The sequence below is a fragment of the Caretta caretta genome, chromosome 7 (assembly GCF_965140235.1).
Source record: "Caretta caretta isolate rCarCar2 chromosome 7, rCarCar1.hap1, whole genome shotgun sequence".
Lineage (NCBI taxonomy): Eukaryota > Metazoa > Chordata > Testudines > Cheloniidae > Caretta > Caretta caretta.
In genome coordinates, this window is record NC_134212.1 from 11,118,130 (window position 1) to 11,144,458 (window position 26,329).

A 26,329-nucleotide genomic window follows, 5' to 3' on the forward strand; every position below is an offset into this window, starting at 1 on the left:
ACAGTATCTTTCCTCAGGTGTGTCCTTCTGATCATCTTTCTTTTCCACAAGTAGTTGCCAGGAGTTATTTGTGCAACCTGAGCTGCAAATCCCCCTTTCCTTGCTGCTTAAATGGAAACCCAGGCTCTTTCCACACAATCCTGCCACCAGCCTCAAGAGTTGGATAACTCCTGCTGGGCTCAATACCGTATCACAGAAGAACTCTAACCAGTTATAACCAAGTTAGAGACCACTCTTCCAGGCTAGCACGCCAGATCTCTAGGTGAAACAGCAATGTCATCATAAGGTTCCTGAGCACATGGCTACCACACAAAACCCCATTCCGAGACCAAATACACAAATGTCAGACTACTTATTTAGAACTTTAGCTGGTCACCATTAACATAATGAGCATTTCAGCAAATTGCCCAAGAAGTGACTCCTTCCAAAGTGTACAAGTTGGGACTCCCGGAAATGGGCCTGATTTTCCAGAAAGTGTGAGCACCCATCCTCTGAAAGATCAAGCCCCTTCAAGGTGTTTTAAAATTGGGCATGTAAAAACAGAGGCACCCAGCCTCACTAATCACTTCTGAAAGCCTTGACTTTGCACTGAAGGAGGCTAAGAATAATGGATGGAGTTAAAGCATTGGAGTTACCCAAGGGATCACTCCAGACCAACATTTAGCACATAGCAAGCACTGCCAATCAGTGACAGACACACGTTTGTACAGAGATTGAGAGTGGACAGTGCTGAGCTTAGTGGCATGGAAACAAGCCCAAAGCCACCAAGAAGAGAATTACACATTCAAAGCAAAATTAAAAGAGCAGCACATCATCCTGCTGCAAGCTGTTCTTGCATTAAGTGGAACAGAAGTATTTTCTAATTAGACTGCACAGCGCTGTTTGAGTTCACATACCTCAACCTAAGATATCTCCACAGTGGTTCCAAAGAGGCTGCTCTCTCTCTGCTTGCTTTGCACATGGGTATTAAAGAAACTGGAGTTTGCAAGGATGGATGGGAAGCAGCTACAATCCTAATGACAAAAGCAGCAGCCATTTCTTCTCTGATGTAACAGTGTCTCCATGGGATTCTGAAAGGTTTGCCTACACTGTGGATCTAACACAAATCCTGTCTTCTGGTGTTTTTCTGATTTGACATGGTACTCAGTGGTCTGTAATCCAACACCTTGCTACAGCTGGGGCAGAAACTGCCATTCGTCACATCTGTCATCTCTTTTGTAGACAATTTTCAGCTTGAGCTCTAGAAACTCCAATTGTGATTCACTGCAATAAAAGTGATGCCAGACACATGTAATTAATCACTATGAGGGTGTCCGTCTAGTAGTTAAATAGAATAATCCTGCTGTGGGTTTCTAACACTCTGACCCAGTCTTCAGGGGTATCTTTCTGTGTTAATTATTCTTTTAGTTTCTTTATGACTTTTGTGTTCACATTGAATTAGTAAGGCAAGTTCTTTTACAGCAAATGCCACCCTCACACTCTTATTCACTGTGTTATTATAAAGCTAGATCAGGATCCCTACTCATTTTTGTATCAGATAAAGACTATTAGTTGGAGCAGCTGATAATGGGGCTCCATATTCCTGGACTGAAATTCACGTGGCCTTGTGTCTTTCAAAGGATTGATTGCATGGATCTTTCAAACTGATTGTAATCTAGCCCTTGGTAACAAAAATTTTCTTGTATCTTATTAATATGAAGTTATGGAATATTAGGGCACAGGCAACAGTTTCAAAACATGGCTCTTGGCTGTTCGGCCTGTGTGCCCAAACTAACCTAGTGAGTTCATGGTTCTGCAATGGATGTTGAAAGTGACCCCATGAACTAAGAGACTTCTGCTAATTCTTATTACAGCTGGCGCCTTTTTGGTGCGTCTGTCCCTATTCTTCTCTACAAAGTCAGGAAAGAAAAGCTTTAAAATTAGCTGACATACAAGCTGATGAGTTTTATCACCTTTATTTTGTATAATGAAATAGCAGGATACTATTTTATAACCATGACCAATATACACTTTAAACTTAGTGACATTTTAGGACAGAAGTTGAACAGCTGCTATGAACTAGATTCCCGCATGCAAGTACATCTGGCTTGTGCCTTGTTCCCTACAAGTAGCAGGTTAAAAATGCTAATTTAATGGATCTTTCAAGCTGTGTACATTTCTTAATAAAAGTGATTCTATTACTGCAATCCTCACTTTCTCCTTTCTATCACTCTTATCAAAGCTGGCCTGAGGCCCCAATCCTACAAATGATTACGCTGACTCTGAGGTCTGCCTGCCCAGTTGCTTGATGGGTCAGGGCCTTAGACTTTCAGTTCTTTGAGGCAAGGCCTGTTTCTTTACTTTTTTCTGTGATGCACCAAGCAATGCTTCTGGGCTCTCTAAAACTACCTTCCCTGTTGCTATGTATTTTTGGCACCAATTCTTTTGAAACATTTCCAAGTGTGATAAGTACTTAAACAGTTTGCATCTATAGTGAGGTGTTTTTTTAAGCAACTTCTAGTGACATTAGTTATAAGACACAGAAGAATCAACTCCTTTTAATTTGATAACTTATACAGTTCTATTGAATTACTCAATCACTTAAAAAAAAAAAAACCCAGAACCGGAAGGAGTTCAGTATTTCATACCATCTTGTTTCCTAGACAGTGGAAGCAAATACTACTTGTAAAATAGCAGTATTTTACAACGCAAAAATATATCTAGATTTCCAATTAAAGTCTTATAAAATGTTACTCTTAAGAGTTTGGTAGCTCAAGATAACCCAGGGGCTCTCACTAAAATTCTTTGCACCAAACTTCACCATAGCTGCAGAAATGGGGGAGGGAGGGGAAATTGTCTATTTCTGTTATTTGCAAAGCAATATAACCCAAATTCTGCAAACACATCTGCAACTTTGCTCATGCAATTAGCCCCAGTGAACAATATGGTATTACTTACGTGCACGAAGTTCACCACGCGCATTAAGTGTTTGCAGGATTGGAGTACAGCAACTGTGTTTCCCATATATAATTCTGTACATTCTGCAGAAAAGCAGCTACAATAATACAAGCTCTTCACCTTGTCTGAATACTGGCATCTCCCAAAAAAGAGAGCTTTCAGATTTAATTAAATTTTACTATTTTATTTGTGAAAAAAACTACAAGCAGAATTCATAAATAGACATTTCTATTTAAAGCAGGAAAATGATAAAGTGGCTTCTAATAACAGTCGTGCACATGCCAGTAACAGGAATATATTAACATCTTTTATTTGCTAGACAAAGAGCAGTGTCCAATATAAATTTCCCGAAAACATTTAAGACCTGTGAATTTCTGACCAGTTCACAAAACCACCATTGACACTTTAGCATGAAGATCAAAACAAACCTAACAGGACTGTCAGCTCTAAAGACTTTACAGAGCGGAGAAACTTTCAAAAGCGTTATACAAGCTGTCTTTCTGGGCAAATGAAAAATATAGCTCGTATAATACATTAACATAAAAATCCACAAGATAAGATTATGTTTTGACATACTTAAACAAGCATTCTATATTTGTCTCCAACAAACAAAGCTAAGGAAATAATGTAACCATCTTTACACAGTAAATTAAGGTTACAAGTCATACACAAGAACAGAACTGCTTGCGCATTAAAAACTGTTCAGCTCCATTGTCATACTCTAAATGTTGGCTCTTAAAACCATTTTTCGGTTACATACAAGCAAAGGTTATTATATAGTCAGCAATTAATAAATTTTCAATAATTTAAGTTTATTGTAGCTTAAAAAAGTAGACTGAGAATGATCTTAATAAGGCAGGTGAAAATATCTCAGTGGAAATAAACTCACAGAAGCTACTGCCAAATTTTAAATCTGTCCAATTTGAAATGACCAAAGTGTTTTGATTAAAATAAATAGTCTGTGTTAAAATTATTTTACTTTTTCTTTTGCATGACTATGTCAAACTGAGCAAGTCAGGCAAGCTGTGTTTGTGTGTAAAAGTTTAAACTTGCAAACATAACACTGTGCTTTTCTTACCTGCTTTCTGTGCCACTGAATACCAAGCATTTCTGGTCTTTCCTTTACACTAGTGTCTAATTTTTTTTAAACATGCTCCCTAATGATAGCAGGGTAAACTGAAAATGCAAGAAAGTGAAGGGAATTCCATTTCCAGATACATGCCTTAGGGGTGTTATCAATTTCAGAAATTAAGTGTAAAAGTAAACACTATCCTTCAAATCCACAACACAACAGTTAAAAATGTGGCCCGGTTAGGTTCAAATGCTTAGCTAGCAATTTCTACTAAATGCAGAGTTTCAGTTCTCTTGTACCAAAGCAATTTTCCACTCCATCCTTACAAGCAGCTAATTTATCAAGGAGGCATAACCAAAATAAACCACCACCAAAGAAGATTTCAATGACTTAATCAGTAGCCTCTGAGTAGCTCGTTACTGTGTGTTAAAGCTTTTTCAAATAATCTATGGGCCCATTCATTTAACATGAAGTAATTTTCTGGTACATACAATGCTTTCTTGCACAAAGTACGACAGCCAACAAAGCACACAAGCACGCGCATAACTTTTAGCATCAGTGTGGCCCCACGGAAGTCAGTGGGACTAGACTCCTGCTTACATGCTTTGCTGGCTTAGGCCAAATGCATTTAAGCTGACTGATTATGGTTCATTTATAAAGCAGTGCAAAATATACAAGTTCAGGGGCATCTTCAGAAAATCTCTCTTTAAAAAAATTATTCCAATACATCTCAGTAAAATAAATAAATATGGCTGACCAGTTTACCCTCCCTGAGACCCTTAAAGGAACAGTAAAACTTGAAAAGGAATGTCTTTGCAATGTTCCACTAATGTTAAAATGTGGATTGAGAAATTCATAGTATTAAAACTATGTATAACATATTGATGCTCATAGGTAGCATCTGATTTCCTTTGGTTTTTCAATAAATACTTTAAAAATGCGGTTTTAAAAAGGTAAGTATAGCTTATATCCCAGATATAAAACAGAATTAAAAGGGGGTGCCCATGTTAACGTGTTCAGAATAAAACTGCAGCTGTAAAGACACTGCTTTGTACCGTACACATGCAAGCAGAGCTGGTAACGGATTAATTAAGCACAGAATAATTTTATCATCATTTTGAAAGGAACCTACATGTCTGCTACTCAAAACCAAGCTGATTTCAAAATAGAATTTTATTCAGTTGCCTCCACAGACAGAAATTATTTTTACCAAGCAACTAATTCACAATGTAAAAAGCTGGCACCAAGTTCCCGAGAAGTGGCCCTCTTTCCAAGTAGAACACCCAAAAGCTATCCTGTTGATGTTGAATAAAGTTACAGACTCTGTGCCTGAAATTACTGCAAAGCACTCTGGGCCACATAATTAAGGATAAAAAGACAAATAGAACTTGAATCTTAAAAAAACGTTTGTTTCACCTCTTCAGATTATTATTTTAGCAGGATAATGCACAGAAGGTAAACTGTAAAGCAATGCTAATAGACCAGGAACGAAGTTTATAGTCTGAAAAGATACAGAGCAAGAATGAAAGAGACACGGACCATCAACGTGAGCAGCACTTGTTGCTGACCTGCCAGCATGAAAGTTTTTTCTCAACTGTAGCTCCCACAGCAGAATATCTAGAAGTGTCCAAACATTAACAAGCCTACATATGTCATCATTGGATGAAATGCTGTTCAGAAATTGCTCTTGGAATACAAACCCAACTCAATTAAACCCAAAAATACTCCCCACAACAGAATGGAAAGAGACAGAAATGAAAAGGCTTGACCAAGAAAGAACCAAACCACATCAGATGTGAACATGTAATGGTTTGGTTGATCAGCTCCAAAAAGCTTCCAGCCTTAGGGTTCTCTTCTGCCTTGAATTCTAAAGCAAACAGCCACTCCACAGAGATTTAATGTCACCTCAGTCATTGATGCAGGTCTGGAAAATGGATGGAATTAATCAAAATTACAGAATACCACATTTTTGTGTGATTGGCTATGGAAGAAATAACCATGTCAACAAGTAAACAAAATATACATTAATGCATGGCATTCTGAAACCAGCTTAGTTACTTTTGAATAAGCAGGCTCCAATTGGACACGGACTTGTGATTTGTCATTCTGAGTTATTCTATTGGGAATGCAGGCTATCTGGAGGAGTCTTCCCATTACAGATCACAATGTATAATAAAAGCTATTTGCCCAGTACTGTTTAGCCAAAAGTTGGGGGGGTAGGGGGGAGAGGGGAAGAGAGAGAAAATCAGGTCTCATCTGGCTTTAAACCTTCTGAAATATACTTTTCATCTAAGCCTGGATCCATTTCAGTATCAGCACTTTCACAAAAGGGGACTGTCCCAGATCTTTAACTGTTCAATATTTTTGTTTCACTTCACAGTGTTTCAAGCACCAGCGTTTCCATGTATTGGTTTCAAATAACCCTTTATATATATTTATTTATATATATATTTATATATAATTTATATCAAAACTGATAGTACACAGTATAACTGGAAGAAAGAAAGAACTGAACTTAAAGGATATGCTGAAGGAGGATGGAGTTTGTGAATGCAATAAATAAAGTCCCCTTCCCCTCCCCCCACACACTCCAAAAAACCAAAAAAAGTTGTAATGTTCATGGAAAATTGTGCACAGCAGATATTATAAAAAAGTAGATTCAGGAGCACATCCAATTATAAATGATTGTTAGGAAAATTATATAAAACAATGGAATACATAAAAGTGTCAAGAGTAATTGTCAGGGTGCGAAATTCCTTGGTGGCCAGATGCCCATGACAAGCAGAAATTATCCTGGTTGCATCAGTAAGAGAGTGATGTCCAAGAAAGTGTGTGTTCAAGCACAGAAGAGGCTCTCCAGGACTGAAGCCCCATGGGCAGGTGGAGTGTTTGAATTTCATACCCTGATTCATAGTTTTCCACAACTCCATGTGCAATTTTCAGAAAGATTCATCGTTAACTGCTGACATGTCGCCCTTCGGCGTGGAGGAACGGGACGAGCCTTTGTCTGTGCTCTCAGAGCCGGAGCTGCTCTGATTCTGCTGTTCTGATCCTGCACTGGAGGTCACTGTAGATGAAGATGTGGAAGAGGAGCGAGTCTTTTCTTTAAAGTCTGTGATAATTACTGTGACGTTCCCCACTGTGACTGCCAGCTGCTGTGCAGTACTTCGGTCCACATTTTTCAGTCTGGGCCTAAAGAACAGGTGAGGAAAAAAAGGGAAAACGTTTATTAGGAACCATATTTCAGAAACAAACTTTCTACTTAGTGATATGTTCTGAGCTCTCTTGGACAGATCAGATTAGTTTGGAAGTGAGCTCTGGTACCAGCCCTATGGGACAAAAGATGAAAGAATTCTGTTATCTGAATACTCCATCTTGCCACATCACGTGCCCTGATGTTCTGAGACAAGGCTGTGACTTTGCAATACAAAACCACATGAAAGCATTTGAACATGGACGTTCATTCCCATGTGGGGAACACTGTAGCTGCAAATAACTCAGGCACTGGGGCAACTTGGCTTCCCCTTCTCAACTTGAGTTTATACAAATCAGAGGCCCAATCAATCCAAGTATAAAATTGTTCAAAATGCTCCCTCCAGAAGGCTGTTGTAAGTAAAACCCAGGACATTTCTCACAGTGTTAGCTTTTCTCTGTCACAAGACAAAACAAAGCGAACACATTGGTTTTTATAGCTCAGGATTATATCAGTAATTTGTTTCTGCGCTTTCATGCAATTAGTAACCCAGCTAATAAAGGACTGTGCTCTGCACAGAGGCTGACATCCATGTGTTTGCAGGATTTGGTCCAAAATTCTGATACAAATACAATGCAATGAGTTTATTTAAGGGCAAACTTCTGCTGGCGTGTGCTATTGCTGGCCGTTTGAGACAGTCCTTTAGCTGTTGGCGGATGCCACGTCTGCTTCAGTGATTACCTGTGATTTACAGTTAACTCTTTTCCCTTCCAACCGTGGGTCAGACTGATGCAGCAGAACTTTCCCCACTAGGGAAATTAGAGGGGCGTTCTCCAGACATCAGGTAGAACTAGCTCGCTAGCGCTAGAAATTGCGTTTTTCATGGAGATAGGAGACAGACAGGTTTTTCTTCAAGACCAGGCCCCAGTTTCCCAACTGAGCAGAAAATAACCCTCTCCTCTACATTTGGGTCATATTGGACTAACTCAAAATAGTGAGAAAAGAGGAAGTGGATCCAATTTTATATTTTCAATGCCTCTCTGCTGGTGTCGAGAATTGGTAGACGATCATCCCAGTGCTACCCCGTTCAAGATTATCCTATAAAATCACTGAAATAGATGTAGGTTCTAAACTAGGGTTATCTAAAGTGGTGGGAAATGGTGATGATAAATAGTTTCAAAAGAAAAATAAATGATATTCTTGTGAATTTAAACCTTCAATTAAGTGTGCTATAAATTTCTCACTCTAAAAAACTGTGTTTGTAGGTAACCTAGAAAGAAAATTGCATCAAATTTAACAGGAAAAACATTAATATTTTAATCACATTTAAATATTAAATTATAAACTATGTTGGGATAACAACCTGACACTGAATAACTTCATTTTCTTTTTAATACTGCCCCTCCACTTAGTCACTAGATTTTTCAAACCCGTAGGTGCTGTCAGTAAGTTCTAATGTGAAGCCACACATACACGTAAGTATGTATATACTCATTTACACACCCAAGAGGTTGCGATTTGAACATGTAACCACAGACTTAGATGAAACGATTAACGTCACCTGGCATGTGGGTGATGCTAAAGGCCAACTAGCTCAGCATATCTGGGCAATTTTGTCAGTTTTCAGACTTAGCAGGCAAAGGCCACCCTATACTGATAGATCCTTTGTATCTACAGTAAATATTCCAGGAAGTAGGTTTGTTTATTTTTCTCCCCCAAGTCCCCATTTCCTTTAGGAAACCCAGTTCTTCCTGTAACTTTACAGACTCATTTGTTTTCTCTTGTATTCAGAAACAGCTAAAAATCCTGGCCCGGATTTTGTCTCTGGGATGCTGGGGCAGATCTCTCTGCCAGTGCCCTTCTCTGCTATTGAGTACACCTCTCTGCTGTCACTTGACAGGAGCTGGAACAATGACAGGTGCATTGAGCAGACTGCTCCCTCTCAATGATCTGCTTAACATGGCCCCAAGCCACATTAACTTCTGTCCAGAATAACTCCATGCTACTAAACCACTTCAGGGGATTCCTGAACAGCTGCAGCTGGGAGATACCCTGTCACCATGACTGCACTGGAACATGCTGACAAGAAAATAGGGGAGAACTGCGGGAGTCTGATAGGCGGTAACAGCCGTGGCTTCCCATCCACCCTGATGTTTGAGACTAACCCCCCTGCTCATTCTTCAAGGTCTGGGAGGACTTAACAAATCTGATTGAAGCTCAAAAGGGAGTTTAAAGGCACTCTCCTCCCCTTGGCACTTTCACACACCCGTGGCACTTTCACACAGGTAGTCAAACTGTGGGGTCAAATTCTGCTTGTTGCCTCCATGACTTCAAGGCGTAAAGACGACCACAATTTGGGCCTGTTGCATTGGAGAAATAAGGAGCAATAGCTTTTATTTTAAAAGAAACCTGTAATGTCAGCACAGCTGAGGATAGGACTTAACTCTAACACACAGGCAAAAGCCAATTTGAAATATCAGCTTGAATCAACTGTTTTATCCTTGGACAAAAATAAAGTTCGTAAATGCCTGAATTGTTTAATGAGACCTTTCATGTGGTCCCCTAAGAACACAATCAAAAGACAATTTTTCTCCTAACTGCAGTGGTAGCATTGGAGGCATGGGTACAGGCAAATATAATATATCCACTCCTTACACTGTTATTGGGTCTAAATGGAGAGAAGGTAAGAAGAAATTGACAGGTGACCTCTTTTGACCAGATTAATATCTATTTTCTACACAGCAGTTTAACTGCCTAAAAGTAACAAACCACCACAACTGACACGATAGCTTTATCAGAAGGCGAATGACTGAGTGTCTAGTGAGTCAACTGCTTCCACTATTTGAAGCTGCTGTTTTCCAGGTAATCATTCAGATGCACAGGCACAGAGGAAGCTTATACTACTGATGTTCATGCCTTACCAATTCTGTGGATAAATCAGAGTCTTCTGTCTCTAGGGCTGTCAACCCAATTAAAAAACCCACGAGTTTGGACCCTTCAGTTCAGTTCTCAGATGTCAAGATCTAACTAAATGAACATCAATTGATTCTATATTAAACTTACCTTGAAGTGTGATTTGAGTCGCTGGTCTTTGTTGTAGTATTCCCAGACTGTATACTGTTTGCTTCACTAGGAGGATCTTTTACAATATCTGACTTTGGTCTGTAAAAGTAGGAAAAAATTATTATTATAGGTTTTCTTGCTGATTAATGTGCACTATTGCTTGGCAAGACAACCAATCACTGATAAAGCTTAAATAGTGAATAACTAACTGTACACCTAACTAGTGTCCCCCTGAAACTTACTTAGTCTTTTTACTGGTGTTCTTCTTCGTAACACTTGGACTGATTTCTTTTTCTTTGTCAGGCTTTTCTTTGTCTTGTTTTTCCACTTTCTCTTTCTTCTCCTTTTTAGGTGGTGGGGGTGTGGCATATTGCTGGGCAACTTGTTGGGCAACCAGCTGAGAGTTTATTCTAGGTTTTCTATAAAGAGAAAAAAATAAGACCCACAATCAATGATTTAATAAAGGACATGTCATTTCAAATGTAGCAGAAGCACCATTAAGATCCGTTTCATTGTTTATGGAAGGATATTTGACTTTCAGGTACAGAGTATATTTCCTTACTTAGTATCACATATTACCAGCTACCAGCAAGTATGAAATTTTCCAACTAAAATTTGATAGCCCTACAAACTGGAATTTCATTGGTACTAATCCACAGTCCAGGAACCCTTCTCAATATTTCTAACAAATATAATGCTCTTTTTCCACATGCTTCACAAATTTACACTCTTTTAAATCTTTCAGAATTACATGGACTGACAGCTTTCAAACATCTAGACTTAAAGTGCGATCTCATTTTATTAAAAAGACATTGGTAATATGTTAAATACAGAAAAACAAAATTAGTAAGGTGTCATTCACATTTAGATTTTCAGAATAAGTTCTAGTTCCCTGAAGCAGTGGACTTGGCCTGGATAACAGATAAAGAGCAACAGAAGGTTTACTGATAAAGAGCAACTAAGACTTACTGTGTCCCACCAAAGGCTCAGATTGTAATTCATGGCAAACAACAAAACAAACGGGACATTCACTGTACCATTAAGTGTCACGTCTGTCTGTGCCAATCTCCAACTAGCACTCACTCCCAACACAACTGTTTACAAACTCCAAATAGTATTCAGTAATCTTTACAATGTATATTCATTTAGACAAAAAGGACAATTGAAGGATGCTCTTTCTGGAATATTATATCCTCAGTCAAAGACCCTAGTGAGCTGACTTGCTGTAACTGAGATCAAGAAGTCTAAAATGGTCTATTCCTGTCCAGGTGAGGGTCAAAAAAGACAACTTGAGGTGAAATGGCTGGTTTCTGCTGTGACTAAAGGCTAGTAGGTTTGGGTTTTTGAGGGAGATAATGTGATTCAGGGGGCAGGCAGTGTGCAGGCAAAAAAAAAAAAAAAAGAGAGAAAAGGTTACATTACAGAGGGGAAATGGGAAGAGAAGAGGTAAACAAATTACTCTGTCTTTTTAGCCAGATTTTTATTTCAAATGTTTCAAGCAGAAATCTAACCCACCAGATAGTTAACAATTCTGCGCTGAGTGCTCTCAGTAGAAATTCATACACTCATCCCTTCTATAATCCTCATTCCTGCCTTCATTTCCTCTCACCTTGACAACTGTGTATTTTCCTTCTCTCTGGCCTCTCCAAAGCCCAGCATGTGCAAACTGCTGACTTCCTTCTCATGTGTTCAAAGCAGCACTAACACATCCTCCCTATTGTCAAACAACCCCATTGGCTCCCTATTTTTATTTCAGGTTCAAGTTCAAAATTATTCTGGTTTACAAAACATCTCTATGAATGTTTCCTAGGACAAAAATTTTCAAAAGCGTCTAAACAGATTAGGATCCTCAGTCTCACTAAAAATCAGTGGAACTCAGGCTCCCAAATCACTCAAGGACTTTTGAAAATTTTACCAGATATGCTCTGTGAACTTAGCTGCCTCTCTATTTCCCTTATCTAGCACCACCCTTTGCTCACTCTCTGCAAACTCCTTGGACTGTAGAGACAGCATTCACCTCTGCAGCTCTAGCCATTCCTAACAGCCTCCTTCACACTGCCCATCTCTTTAAATAGCTGTTTGCTAACTTGTTTATACCTCTTCTTTTCTCTCTCCTGGTCCTAACGTTTAACTCTGGATATACGGAGACAATGCTTCTATAAATACTATATAAAATTAAAGTTGTAGTGTACACACATATTGTATTAACACATTTTCAATTAATTTTTTTTAAAGTAGATTTAAATATAGCGTAAACTCATGCAGCATGGATCCGTAGTTCTGATAGATTAAATCAAAAACAGAAATACTACGAACTACAAAATAACTCCTCTCAAGAATTAAATCAGCCAGTTTATCTTGGCACACAAAGTTCCCATTTCATACAAGATCCAAAGATAGCACAAAGTGTTCTGCAAGGAACCAGAGAGACAAACATAATCAATGCATTCTTTGCTACACATACACATTTTTGCATAGGTCAGTCCAGTTGTGTAACCACCACTCTTATATGCCTTTACAAAGGACTCCATAAATTACTGCACCTCAGCACTAAATGAAAAATTTAGAAAGGGTCAGTTAACATTAGTCCCAACGTTAAAATAAATAAATTAATACAAACCTAAACATTCCCTAGTTTTACAAGAAAAAAATCAATTAAAATATTTGCTGAACACAACTTTTGGGGATTCAGACATTTCCCAAGTACTATGCTAGAGCAGAACTGGATATTGAAACTTGCTAGAAATTAAAAGTGAAATTGACTAGTCTGTTTTTGCTGAATGAAAGGGAGATGAAACAGCAAAAGTGGGTAAAAGATACATTTTAAAGATTCTTTCATTTTTTTAGCAGCAATGCAATTGCATCAGTGCTACCAGTTTGTGTAGTGTAGACTCATCACAGGCTTTAAAAAATAAAATAAAATAAAATAAAAAACCTTATGATGCTATGGTTAGATAACAGAGTGTTAAAATTGTGCCCAATACACCATTAAAAGGACTCCTGCATCTAAACTGGTGCTGAAAAACAGATCTGCCTAGTTAGTGCACAGAAGGTCTCTGGTTTCACGTAGTCACATAAGACCACTGCTAGGAGGCCGTGTGTCTGAAATAGTGTGAAAACAATTCTACATAGCACTATCCTATACTTCACTAGTTTGGGATCTGCTTTCTTATACACACATGCAATATAGGAGCAATTTTTCACTTTTTTTGGTCATATGTCAGTATTTTTGTCTTTCTAAAACTATTGATGGAGTTTGTAAGCCCAATAAAAGTTAGGGCTCTGTGACAAGATCAAAATTAACCTCTTTCTCTGTGCAAGTTAGCAATATGTAAAATCACCACTGGAGATCACCAAATTCGGCACCATTGATTAGCCAGCCACCTCTTCAGAATGACCGTTCTGTGGCCCTGTTAGATCTTACCAAGTAGTAAAAACAAGGCAGCTAAAGATACCTACTGTAAATAGATGGTAGTTGGTCCAGACTAAGAAGTCTGCTGTACAAACTTATTTTAACAGAAGGAAGCACTACACTAAGAACTGCCTGTGACATTTCTGTTCTTATAACACCAAAATTTAGATGAGAGAGCTTGTTTAAAACCTGCTCAGTGCTTTCATGTTTTTTTAAATGAAGGTGAACGATACTATTTGTTGATAAAAATGTAACATTTAAATCTACAGATGCCCCATAAAAACAATGGAAGTGTCCCAAAAAGTTTCTGCCACCACTATGTGAAGGCATATGTAACAAAAAACTTCTCTTGATATCAACAGAAGGAATTTTGCTGGCAATTGTTTTGTGGGTCCAAAGCTGCTTCCATGAAGACCATATCTGTACTGCAACCACGGTTCTGTTTGTACAAGGCTTTAGCTTTATTACAACATACTATTGTGGTCCAGTCTGCACAACAAATTGGAATAATATTTGTAACCAAGTTATGAAACACCCCATGCTGCATTTAGATTCTTCAACACAGTTAGAGCCCAATACTGTTTATAATGTGGTTTGCTTACACTTCTCAAGTGTGTGCATACAGAGGGCCTCACTAAACAGTCAAACTGAAAAATGTATCCTAGAAAGCTTTTTGGTACAATTATTGCTCATATGGCCTGTAGTATAGCCAAGGCCCAAGATATGAACAATTATAAATACCATTACATCAACAGCCTACTTATCTTATCAAGAATATTCCTCGGGGGGGATTTAAGGGTAAGAGACTATCTACTGATTTTTTTAATGGAATACTGGGGACAGTTTTGCATTCTTGCATTTTAAATAAGGATTCTACAGCTGTGACTGCATAACAACTAGTGGATATAAACATGACAGAGCAGAGCAGTTGGGTTATGCAGTAGAAGGAAGATTTTACCTGATTAATGAATCCATTCTCACAAAAGTCTTGCTTAAATAGCAGAGATTGTGAAATGCAACCTTTTAAAGGTTAAATAATTTAAAGAATTTTGCAACTTTTACAATTTTTCATGTCATCAGCTTGTACTATTGGACCAAAAAAATGGATGTTCACACATTGCTTCATCTTCACATCAGTTCTCCAAAATGGACCACACAATAAAGTAGCAGTTAACAAATCCTTGGAGAGCACAGGCTGTCCCACTGCACGACTGACCTCACTGCTGAAGCTACCTTTCCAGCAGTGACTGGAAGTTCTAGTTACTTGCTGCTTACATAACTAGTTAAATCAGAAACTCTTGCAATCATTTGTGCTTATGCATTTTGTCAAAAGATCATATTAGGAAACTCACACTAAGAATCTCATATAAGGTTTTCTATTTAGTAGTACTTTGATCTGCTCTTCATAATGTTAGCCAAGTGTGGAGCTTTGCTCCAACTTCAATGACTGGGGAGCTTGCGTATCAGTATATTCCACATTCTTTGCTGAGGAGTTAAAGAGTGCAGTCAGAAGGCTTGACAGTAAATGTCACGTGACTGAATTCTGAATCCTATGTGTAGGCTTGGAAGGATTAGATTTTTATTGGTAAATATTGATAAACATCAACTTGAACACATATACACAAAACATTAAGAAATATTTCCATTGATAATAATCAAAATTTACAGAGTAGGAACAATGCTGCTGCTTGAGAATTTCTTAGAGTTTGATTTAAGGCTATTTACTTTGTATATTTTTACATATATGATGCTGACAGTTTGTGTTTTAACAGTTATAAAGCTTAACTTTTTGCATATCAACATCTGTCATTAAATAATGATTGTCTAGCCCCTCATTATTTCCTGCAACTGTGAAAATTTTAATCAATAGACATTGAAAAAAAGCTTTAAAATAAACATCATCTATCAAAATACTAAAAAAATAAAAATTTAATTCTGCAAAGCTTACCTGTGGGACAGACACCAGCAACAGATTAGCCCAATTTTTCTGGATGTGACTTTTTACAAAAAATATTATTTCAAGTAGCTGGCAGTGAGAAATCATTGGCCAATATGGGTTCTAATTTGTAGTCACCGTTTAGTCGTTTTCAGACCAGGATCGCTGAGATGTCATAGACCAGACCAAAAACAAAAAAGTGAGGGCCAAGTTTTACTAATGTTAAAACAACTGAGTAAAATCCAAAGGATATATTCACACAACAGCCTGCCAGTCAATATCATTCCAAAGAATCTGGATCCCTGGGTCACATCATCATTCCAATGGATCTGGCCAGAGTCTGGATTCCAGGGTCACATGTGAACTGGTATTTGCTACATGTCAGCAGCTGGCTTTGCTTGTCAAGTATGTTTTACAGGTGTCTGATGTTAGTGAGACGAGTGATTGGAAATGAAGGCAAAGTATTATATGACAATACTTCCAGCTATGGAGAGAGTTAATGTGTCAGGGACATTCTCCTCAGCCTAGCCAGCCACACTTAGTTCCTTGATTCGTGTGGACTTGGAGCAAGGCAAATATAACGCCCAGAGCGGCAGCAAGCAGACACAAATCCAGGTCTTATGCTAGGCAAAAGTCTTAGTCAAGAAGTTTCTCCTCAGGTAGGAACAATGATTAGCGGACTCCGGCCCAGAGGAAAAGGAGGAGTAAAGGAGGAGGGTTTTATTTCTGGGATCATTTAGGCCAATGGGAACGAGAAGGTAACGAATATGCTAGGCTAGCGAAGAAACCGATCTGGAGACGGACAGGAAATATGTTCTTGCCAGGAATAAAAGGGAGGCTGCTGTTACACTTTCACCCTTCAGCGGACAGACCCTTCAGACTGAGAGTAACTCAACAATGAGAGTTCAAACTGCCGAAGCAGGAAGGTTACACAATGCAAAAGCACGAAGTGGTACAAACAGAGAGGCTGATGCACGCGGAGGCTACTTTGTGTCGTGAAGCCTCACTTTCATCTTTACGAATGATCACAAAGAGGTACGCTACAAGTACGAGCCTTCCTACGTTTTGACAGTCTGCACCTCTCCCCTTTGCATCGCCTTGATGCCATGATTATTTCTGAGATCTGAGAGGAGATTCAGGAGGTGCGCAGTTAGGCAAGGCAGACACTTCTTTCCCAATCAGGATTTTTTGCCATCTCTGTAGGAGAACGCACCTGCACATGGCTTTATAACTAGGAACTCATTGCAGACGCCCCAGATTACTGCATTAAAAATATAAACCTTAAAATAACAAGCAAATTTCAGAACACCTTCAAGTTCTTTAATATTACCAACATATTAGTAGTGAAAGACCAAATTCTGACTCAAGCGTCTAAAAGAGTTTAAATTTTTTCAGGTCAAATGCTGAGATCTTAGTCATTCCTTACTTGGCCTACTTATTTAAGTGACAGTTTTCCTGGGTAAGGACTTAGCTATCAAATTTGACCCTGATGTGACTAATAACATACAAGATAATCTTCCGCTTTCAGAAGCAAGTAAATTAGAGAAATAATACCTACCTTTGTCCTCTAAGACAAGTCACAAAACCAAACCAAATCAATCTATGTTTTGAAAATTATCACTGGAGAGCAATAAAATATTCCAATTAAAATTAGTTTGGCAGTCTCTGGGAAGCTGTAGTTCATGTCACAAAAGCAGATATTTGCAGAATAAAATACAATTAGTAATCTTTGTCGGAATACAATATTGAGGCATGAACTGACACGCTGAAATACATTCAACTCTCCAGAAAGTAGTTTTGGCACCTAGGTCTTACAGATTGAAATTTTTATTACCAAAAATGATGCCCAATCACTGCAATAGTTAAGTTTCACACATTGATAGATTCTAAAGCCAGAAAGGATCCTTATGATTATCTAGTCTGACCTCCTGTTTGGCCATACAATTTCTTCAAAGTAATTCTTAGAGCATATCTTTTAGAAAAGCATCTAATCTTGATTTAAAAATTAGGAGGTGGAGAAACTACCGTAAATTGTTCAACTGGTTAATTACTCTCACTGTTAAAAATTGTGTGCGCATGCCTGATGTACGCTTACCAAAACAACTGTTGTACGCCCAACTCACCAAAGGAAAAAGGAAACAGGGAGGCCAAAAGAAACGCTTTAAAGACACCCTCAAGGTATACATCAAGAGATGTGGCATCGACACCACACACTGGGAGACAGCAGCCCAGGATAGGTATAACTGGCAAAGACCTGTCAGAGAGGGAACGTCCACTTTTGAGGAAAAATGCCTTGCCCTGGTCGCAGAAAAACGCCAGAGAAGAAAGGAAAGACAACTGTCACGTAACAATCGCATCTTAGCCCTGTCTTCCAACACCACCTCTGTCAACAAGCCTGTGGCTTAAGGATCGGACTCCTCAGTCACCAAAGGACCCATGAAAAATAAAACCTGTGAAAGAGATCATCCTCATCCTTGAGGGATTGCTGATGACTCATTGTTAAAAATGTATCCCTTACTTCCAGTCTGAATTTGTCTAGCCACTGGATCCTTTATACCTTTCTCTGATACAGTGAACATCCCATTATTAAGTATTTATTCCCCATGTAGGTACATACAGAATAATCAAGTCAACCCTAAATATTTTCCTTGTTAACCTAGACACACTGACATCTTTAATAATCTATCACTGTAAGGAATGTTTTCTAATCCTTTAATCATTCTCATGGCTCTTCCCTGAGCCCTCTCCAATTTACAAACATCCTTCTTGAACCGTGGACAGCGGAACTGGACCCAATATTCCAACAGTGGTCACACCAACTCCAAATACAGAGTTAAGGAGTTTGGGTTTGGTTTGATTTTAGTGACATAGTGGCACAAGATCCCTCAGCAGGGGTCTCATGGCACATGTCTCTAATTTCCAAGAGTGGTAACTGATTCACATTCTTGGGACTCTGATAAATCTCTGTAGATACCTTACACACATTTCCTTCCTTTTCTCCAACAAAATGTTTCCCTGCCAAACTACCATCTCTCCTTTGGAATCAGGTCCAGGATACTAAAATCCATTAGTTCTGCCCTTTTATTCACAACTACTGTTAATGTGAAATTAATCAGAATAATAGCCAGCAGCCAAATTAATCGAAATAATAGCCATACTCTTGGTGCAAGTTATTTACTGGGAAATAAAGTGGAATTATGTAGCAAAATCACTTTCACCACATGGTACAGAATATTTTCTGTGTGCTCCTGTATTCTGTACTTGCTCAAGAGTCCTTGACCCTTTCTCTAGGATTTGAAAGGCATAAGCCATCTACCTCCTGAAGACAGAGAAGATTCTAAAATGGAGGAGTCAATCAATGGCCTGCTTAACACATGGAAGCACAGAAAGTCTTAGAGGACTCATGCAATTCCCAGGAGTATGGATCCAATTATAATTGCTTTTACCTTTGCACCATGTTATCACAGGAGTGGAAGTAGCATCAAGTGGTATTTTACAAAGTCAAAAACCTCATGGCAACATGAAGTACTGATGATTTGAATAATTTCACACACAGTGGTGCAATATGTCAATCTCTGAGTGGGGTCTCACCATTTCTTCGAAGAAAGTAAATATGTCTCATATGCAATGCAGCATGAAGTGTAAGTACACAAATAGTTTAAGACTCCTCAAGCGTTCAACTGCACATTTAACAAAGAAAAAGAGTCCAAAGCAGTTTTTGAGAGTTGTTTATAAAACAATCTGTTCCAAGATCATAATACAATAAGGAGCACTCTTCTGAGATAGATGCACTGCAAGAAGAGAGTAGACAGTAACCCTTCAAAACATTACTTCAAATAGCAAGTCCTATTTTCTCAAAACCTTGGTTTTTTCAAATCTAAAAAAAAGAGAAAAGTTTTAGAAGATGTTAAGCCACGTATGTGGTGGCTGAATCAAAGTATTCATGCTTTTACACATATTACAAAATTCACTTGTGAGTCCGCTGTCATTTTCAGAGATCAGAAAGAGTGTAGACTAATCGACAAACTCTCCTTGTATAAACTGCACAACATTAATGACTTCAGTGGAAGTTGCTCAGATGTATCTGAGGGGAGATTTTAGTCCCAAGTGTATAGGCTAAGCAATACACCAAAAGGACAAGGCAACTGGATGACTACAGAGCACTAAAAGATAATACAGAACACACCCCAACAGGAACAGAAAGAGCATGAGTGATTAAATAAAAGCACACAAAACATTACTTCAAGAAAATCCAAAATCTTCTGAAGTATTGTTTCAATTGCGATTAGCCAAAAAGTAAAACAAAAACTAATATGAATGACTTTTACTCTTAGATGACAAGTAACCAGAAACAGTTAATTAATCTAAGTAACCCAAGAGTCTGATAAATATGATCAAAAACAGTATAGACTTCTCAAGTGAAGAAATATATTGTGCATCAGTTTTCACACACACCGCCAAGGCCCTGTCTACATTACAGTAATAACCAAGACATAGAATCTGGCTCAAGCACAGTTAGGGTGACCAGACAGCAATGTGAAAAATCAGGACAGGGGATGGGGGGGTAATAGGAGCCAATATAAGAAAAAGACCCCAAAAATTGGGACTGTCCCTATAAAATCAGGACATCTAATCACCCGAAGCACAGTTCCTTCCGCTTTGTAGTGTAGATGGGAACCATAACAATGTTCCATAATTGGACTTAACAGTTGTGGTCCCACCCATACTTCAGTTTTGAACAAAACAAGACCACAGGACAGCTTTCTTGTAGCCAGTTGACAAATTATAACCACAGTGTAAATGGGCTTTAATTGTTCTTTATACTATCAGTATGGAGCAATTATCTTTTCTAAGTGGGAAAAAAATGTGAATTGATATTAATCTAAGATGCAGTATATAAGGAAATACGAGAAAGTTATCTCAAGAAAGCATCACATAAGATTAAGTATCACTGATAACATTTTCTAAATTTAACAAAATGCGAAAGAGGAAAATCATCATCCATTTGACAAAAAGCTAAGATATGCAACTTTGCTCCTCAAACAACCCCCCCCCCCCAACAAACTTAAGTATATTTAAACATACACAAACTATTGAAAGGTTTCAATATACCACTTAATGATTGGAACTTTTAACTCTTTGCTGCCAACTAAGTTGGAACACCTGATTTTGTGAAATCAACTCCCCTGGCCTCAATTTTTTTTATGTTGTCTCATCCGTTCCTTTTAGTAAGTTATAAAATCACCATGTTCATAGTTACAGGTACATATCAAGCTGTATCAATGGATCAACTGAGGCGCTTATTTAATAAAACTTTTAACTTGATAGAATTCAGAAGAAATAGTTTACAACCAAAATATGCATTACAGGGGGAAACAACTTGAGAGCGAGCCTATCAGCATTAAGGAGATACAAGAAGTTACATTAATATACTCACTAAAAATCCTAACTCTGCTCCATGAGGAATATTACCTAAAAATAAGTCACTTTCCAAATCTAAGAGTTCCTTCTGATTTTGACATAGAACATTAGACTACAGTAGAGATACTGCATGTGATGTAATTAAAGACCATAGAAATTTTTCTGCATGGAGGTCAAAGCTTAGGCTTAAGGAAGTAATGGTTATCTCTTAAGTGCTTGGTTCCTGAAAACTGTATGCTGCAGGACTGGATGAAAATCTGTACTACAGGAGGAATTCTTGAGAAACTGAGTGAAATCTGCTCATGAGAATTTTTAAACCTTTGCACAGTTTGAGGCCACCTAACAATGTTTCTAAGTAGTTATGGAATAATTTATACTAGGTACCAGAAAATATTAAAATAGGAGTTAAATCCCAAACAGGCTGCAGAGTAATTAAAGGAGAAAACTATAAAAAATCCCAAAAAACTGATTTTCAATTGATCTCAAGCCTGGGATCTGGAACGGTTACAATCGAAACCTTGAGTCTTACAACATCCAAATTTAAGCTACAGGTTTTTCTTCAGAAGTAGCTTTCTCCTACAAAGAAGCTGCTGAAGAAACGTTAAATTCTTTTCCTTATACTGCGAACTGGAGAGATCCACAATGAATACTGCATATTCAGACAGCACATTTTGGAGGTACTATATATTTATTGAAAGGTTCAGTATACATCCAGAGCCTCTAAAAAATGTGGGCACAATAAATTAGGGTATGTCTACACTACGGAATAAGGTCGAATTTATAGAAGTCGGTTTTTTAGAAATCGGTTTTATAAATTCGAGTGTGTGTGTCCCCACAGTAAATGCTCTAAGTGCATTAAGTGCATTAACTCGGCGGAGCGCTTCCACAGTACCGAGGCAAGCGTCGACTTCCGGAGCGTTGCACTGTGGGTAGCTATCCCACAGTTCCCGCAGTCTCCGCTGCCCATTGGAATTCTGGGTTGAGATCCCAATGCCTGATGGGGCTAAAACATTGTCGCGGGTGGTTCTGGGTACATATCGTCAGCCTCCCGTTCCCTCCCTCCCCCCGTGAAAGCAAGGGCAGACAATCATTTCGCGCCTTTTTTCCTGAGTTACCTGTGCAGACGCCATACCATGGCAAGCATGGAGCCCGCTCAGGTAACCGTCACCCTATGTCTCCTGGGTGCTGGCAGACGCGGTACGGCATTGCTACACAGTAGCAGCAACCCCTTGCCTTGTGGCAGCAGACGGTACAGTACGACTGGTAGCCGTCATCGTCATGTCTGAGGTGCTCCTGGTCGCCTCTGTGAGGTCGATCAGGAGCGCCTGGGCAGACATGGGCACAGGGACTAAATTTGGAGTGACTTGACCAGGTCATTCTCTTTAGTCCTGCAGTCAGTCCTATTGAACCGTCTTATGGTGAGCGGGCAGGCGATACGGACTGCTAGCAGTCGTGCTGTACCATCTTCTGCCGAGCAGTCATGAGATGTGGATGGCATGCAGTCCGTCTGCTGCCAGCCAAAGATGTAAAAGATAGATGGAGTGGGTCAAAACAAGAAATAGACCAGATTTGTTTTGTACTCATTTGCTTCCCCCCCCTCCCCTGTCTAGGGGACTCATTCTTCTAGATCACACTGCAGTCAAGATGCAGCGAGGTAAATCTAGCCATGTATCAATCAGAGGCCAGGCTAACCTTCTTGCTCCAATAAGGACAATAACTTAGGTGCACCATTTCTTATTGGAACCCTCTGTGAAGTCCTGCCTGAAATACTCCTTGATGTAAAGCCACCCCCTTTGTTGATTTTAGCTCCCTGAAGCCAACCCTGTAAGCGCCCCTCCCAGCGTCAGAGCAATGGCAAACAATCGGGCATCTGAGAGTGCTGTCCAGAGCAGTCACAATGGAGCGCTCTGATGGGGCTAAAACATTGTCGCGGGTGGTTCTGGGTACGTGTCGTCAGGCCCCCGTTCCCTCCCTCCCTCCGTGAAAGCAAGGGCAGACAATCATTTCGCGCCTTTTTTCCTGAGTTACCTGTGCAGACGCCATACCACAGCAAGCATGGAGCCCGCTCAGGTAACCGTCACCCTATGTCTCCTGGGTGCTGGCAGACGCGGTACGGCTTTGCTGCACAGTAGCAGCAACCCCTTGCCTTCTGGCAGCAGACGGTGCAATACGATTGGTAGTCGTCCTCATCGTGTCCGAGGTGCTCCTGGCCGCGTCGGCTGGGAGCGCCTGGGCAGACATGGGCGCAGGGACTAAATTTGGAGTGACTTGACCAGGTCATTCTCTTTAGTCCTGCAGTCAGTCCTATTGAACCGTCTTATGGTGAGCAGGCAGGCGATACGGACTGCTAGCAGTCGTACTGTACCATCTTCTGCCAGGCAGGCAAGAGATGAGGATTGCTAGCAGTCGTATTGCACCATCTTCTGCCAGGCAGGCAAGAGATGGGGATGGCTAGCAGGCGTACTGTACCATCTTCTGCCAAGCAGCCATGAGATGTGGATGGCATGCAGTCCTTCTGCACCGTCTGCTGCCAGCCAAAGATGTAAAAGATAGATGGAGTGGGTCAAAACAAGAAATAGACCAGATTTGTTTTGTACTCATTTGCCTCCTCCCCTGTCTAGGGGACTCATTCCTCTAGGTCACACTGCAGTCACTCACAGAGAAGGTGCAGCGAGGTAAATCTAGCCATGTATCAATCAGAGGCCAGGCTAACCTCCTTGTTCCAATAACAACGATAACTTAGGTGCACCATTTCTTATTGGAACCCTCCGTGCAGTCCTGCCTGAAATACTCCTTGATGTACAGGCACCCCCTTTGTTGATTTTAGCTCCCTGAAGCCAACCCTGTAAGCCGTGTCGTCAGTCGCCCCTCCCTCCGTCAGAGCAACGGCAGACAATCGTTCCGCGCCTTTTTTCTGTGCGGACGCCATACCACGGCAAGCATGGAGCCCGCTCAGCTCACTTTGGCAATTAGGAGCACATTAACCACCACACGCATTATTCAGCAGTATATGCAGCACCAGAACATGGCAACGCGATACCGGGCGAGGAGGCGACGTCAGCGCGGTCCCGTGAGTGATCAGGACATGGACACAGATTTCTCTGAAAGCATGGGCCCTGACAATGCATGCATCATGGTGCTAATGGGGCAGGTTCATGCTGTGGAACGCCGATTCTGGGCTCGGGAAACAAGCACAGACTGGTGGGACCGCATAGTGTTGCAGGTCTGGGACGATTCCCAGTGGCTACGAAACTTTCGCATGCGTAAGGGCACTTTCATGGAACTTTGTGACTTGCTTTCCCCTGTCCTGAAGCGCATGAATACCAAGATGAGAGCAGCCCTCACAGTTGAGAAGCGAGTGGCGATAGCCCTGTGGAAGCTTGCAACGCCAGACAGCTACCGGTCAGTTGGGAATCAATTTGGAGTGGGCAAATCTACTGTGGGGGCTGCTGTGATGCAAGTAGCCCACGCAATCAAAGATCTGCTGATATCAAGGGTAGTGACCCTGGGAAATGTGCAGGTCATAGTGGATGGCTTTGCTGCAATGGGATTCCCTAACTGTGGTGGGGCTATAGATGGAACCCATATCCCTATCTTGGCACCGGAGCACCAAGCCGCCGAGTACATAAACCGCAAGGGGTACTTTTCAATAGTGCTGCAAGCTCTGGTGGATCACAAGGGACGTTTCACCAACATCAACGTGGGATGGCCGGGAAAGGTGCATGATGCTCGCATCTTCAGGAACTCTGGTCTGTTTCAAAAGCTGCAGGAAGGGACTTTATTCCCAGACCAGAAAATAACTGTTGGGGATGTTGAAATGCCGATAGTTATCCTTGGGGACCCAGCCTACCCCTTAATGCCATGGCTCATGAAGCCGTACACAGGCAGCCTGGACAGTGGTCAGGAGCTGTTCAACTACAGGCTGAGCAAGTGCAGAATGGTGGTAGAATGTGCATTTGGACGTTTAAAGGCGCGCTGGCGCAGTTTATTGACTCGCTTAGACCTCAGCGAAACCAATATTCCCACTGTTATTACTGCTTGCTGTGTGCTCCACAATATCTGTGAGAGTAAGGGGGAGACGTTTATGGCGGGGTGGGAGGTTGAGGCAAATCGCCTGGCTGCTGGTTACGCGCAGCCAGACACCAGGGCGGTTAGAAGAGCACAGGAGGGCGCGGTACGCATCAGAGAAGCTTTGAAAAACAGTTTCATGACTGGCCAGGCTACGGTGTAAAAGTTCTGTTTGTTTCTCCTTGATGAACCCCCCCGCCCCTTGGTTCACTCTACTTCCCTGTAAGCTAACCACCCTCCCCTCCTCCCTTTAATCATTGCTTGCAGAGCCAATAAAGTCATTGCTGCTTCACAGTCATGCATTCGTTATTCATTCATCACACAAATAGGGGGATGACTACCAAGGTATCCCAGGAGGGGTGGTGGAGGAGGGAAGGAAAATGCCACACAGCACTTTAAGCACAGCACTTTAAAAGTTTACAACTTTAAAATTTATTGAATGACAGCCTTCTTTTTTTTGGGCAATCCTCTGTGGGGGAGTGGCTGGTTGGCCGGAGGCCTCCCCACCGTGTTCTTGGGCGTCTGGGTGTGGAGGCTATGGAACTTGGGGAGGAGGGCGGTTGGTTACAGAGGGGCTGCAGTGGCAGTCTGTGCTCCAGCTGCCTTTGCTGCAGCTCAACCATACACTGGAGCATACTGGTTTGGTCCTGCAGCAGCCTCAGCATTGAATCCTGCCTCCTCTCATCACGCTGCCGCCACCTTTGAGCTTCAGCCCTGTCTTCAGCCCGCCACTTACTCTCTTCAGCCCGCCACTTACTCTCTTCAGCCCCCCACCTCTCCTCCCGGTCATTTTGTGCTTTCCTGCACTCTGACATTATTTGCCTCCACGCATTCGTCTGTGCTCTGTCAGTGTGGGAGGACAGCATGAGCTCGGAGAACATTTCATCGCGAGTGCGTTTTTTTTTCTTTCTAAGCTTCACTAGCCTCTGGGAAGGAGAAGATCCTGTGATCATTGAAACACATGCAGCTGGTGGAGAAAAAAAAAGGGACAGCGGTATTTAAAAAGACACATTTTATAAAACAGTGGCTACACTCTTTCAGGGTAAACCTTGAAAGTTAACATTACATACATAGCACATGTGCTTTCGTTACAAGGTCGCATTTTGCCTCCTCCCACCGCGTGAACGGATTTTGGTTGAATGCCAGCAAACATACACTGCAATGCTTTGTTCTACAGTGATTCCCCAGTACGTGTTGCTGGCCTGGAGTGGTAAAGTGTCCTACCAT

At 40.6% G+C, this 26,329-nt stretch overlaps 1 protein-coding gene across 1 annotated transcript in view; it reads right to left on the reverse strand.

Moving 5' to 3' along the window:
* Positions 1–3,100: 3,100 nt before the first annotated feature.
* RYBP (RING1 and YY1 binding protein) overlaps positions 3,101–26,329 on the reverse strand; it is a 72,157-nt gene continuing 48,928 nt past the window's right edge. The window contains exons 3-5 of the mRNA XM_048857984.2: positions 10,508–10,684; positions 10,266–10,364; positions 3,101–7,201 (exon numbers count right to left, since the gene is read on the reverse strand). Of these exons, the coding sequence (XP_048713941.1) occupies positions 6,949–7,201; positions 10,266–10,364; positions 10,508–10,684 (529 nt within the window). The 3' untranslated portion in view covers positions 3,101–6,948. The remainder of the gene's footprint in view (positions 7,202–10,265; positions 10,365–10,507; positions 10,685–26,329) is intronic.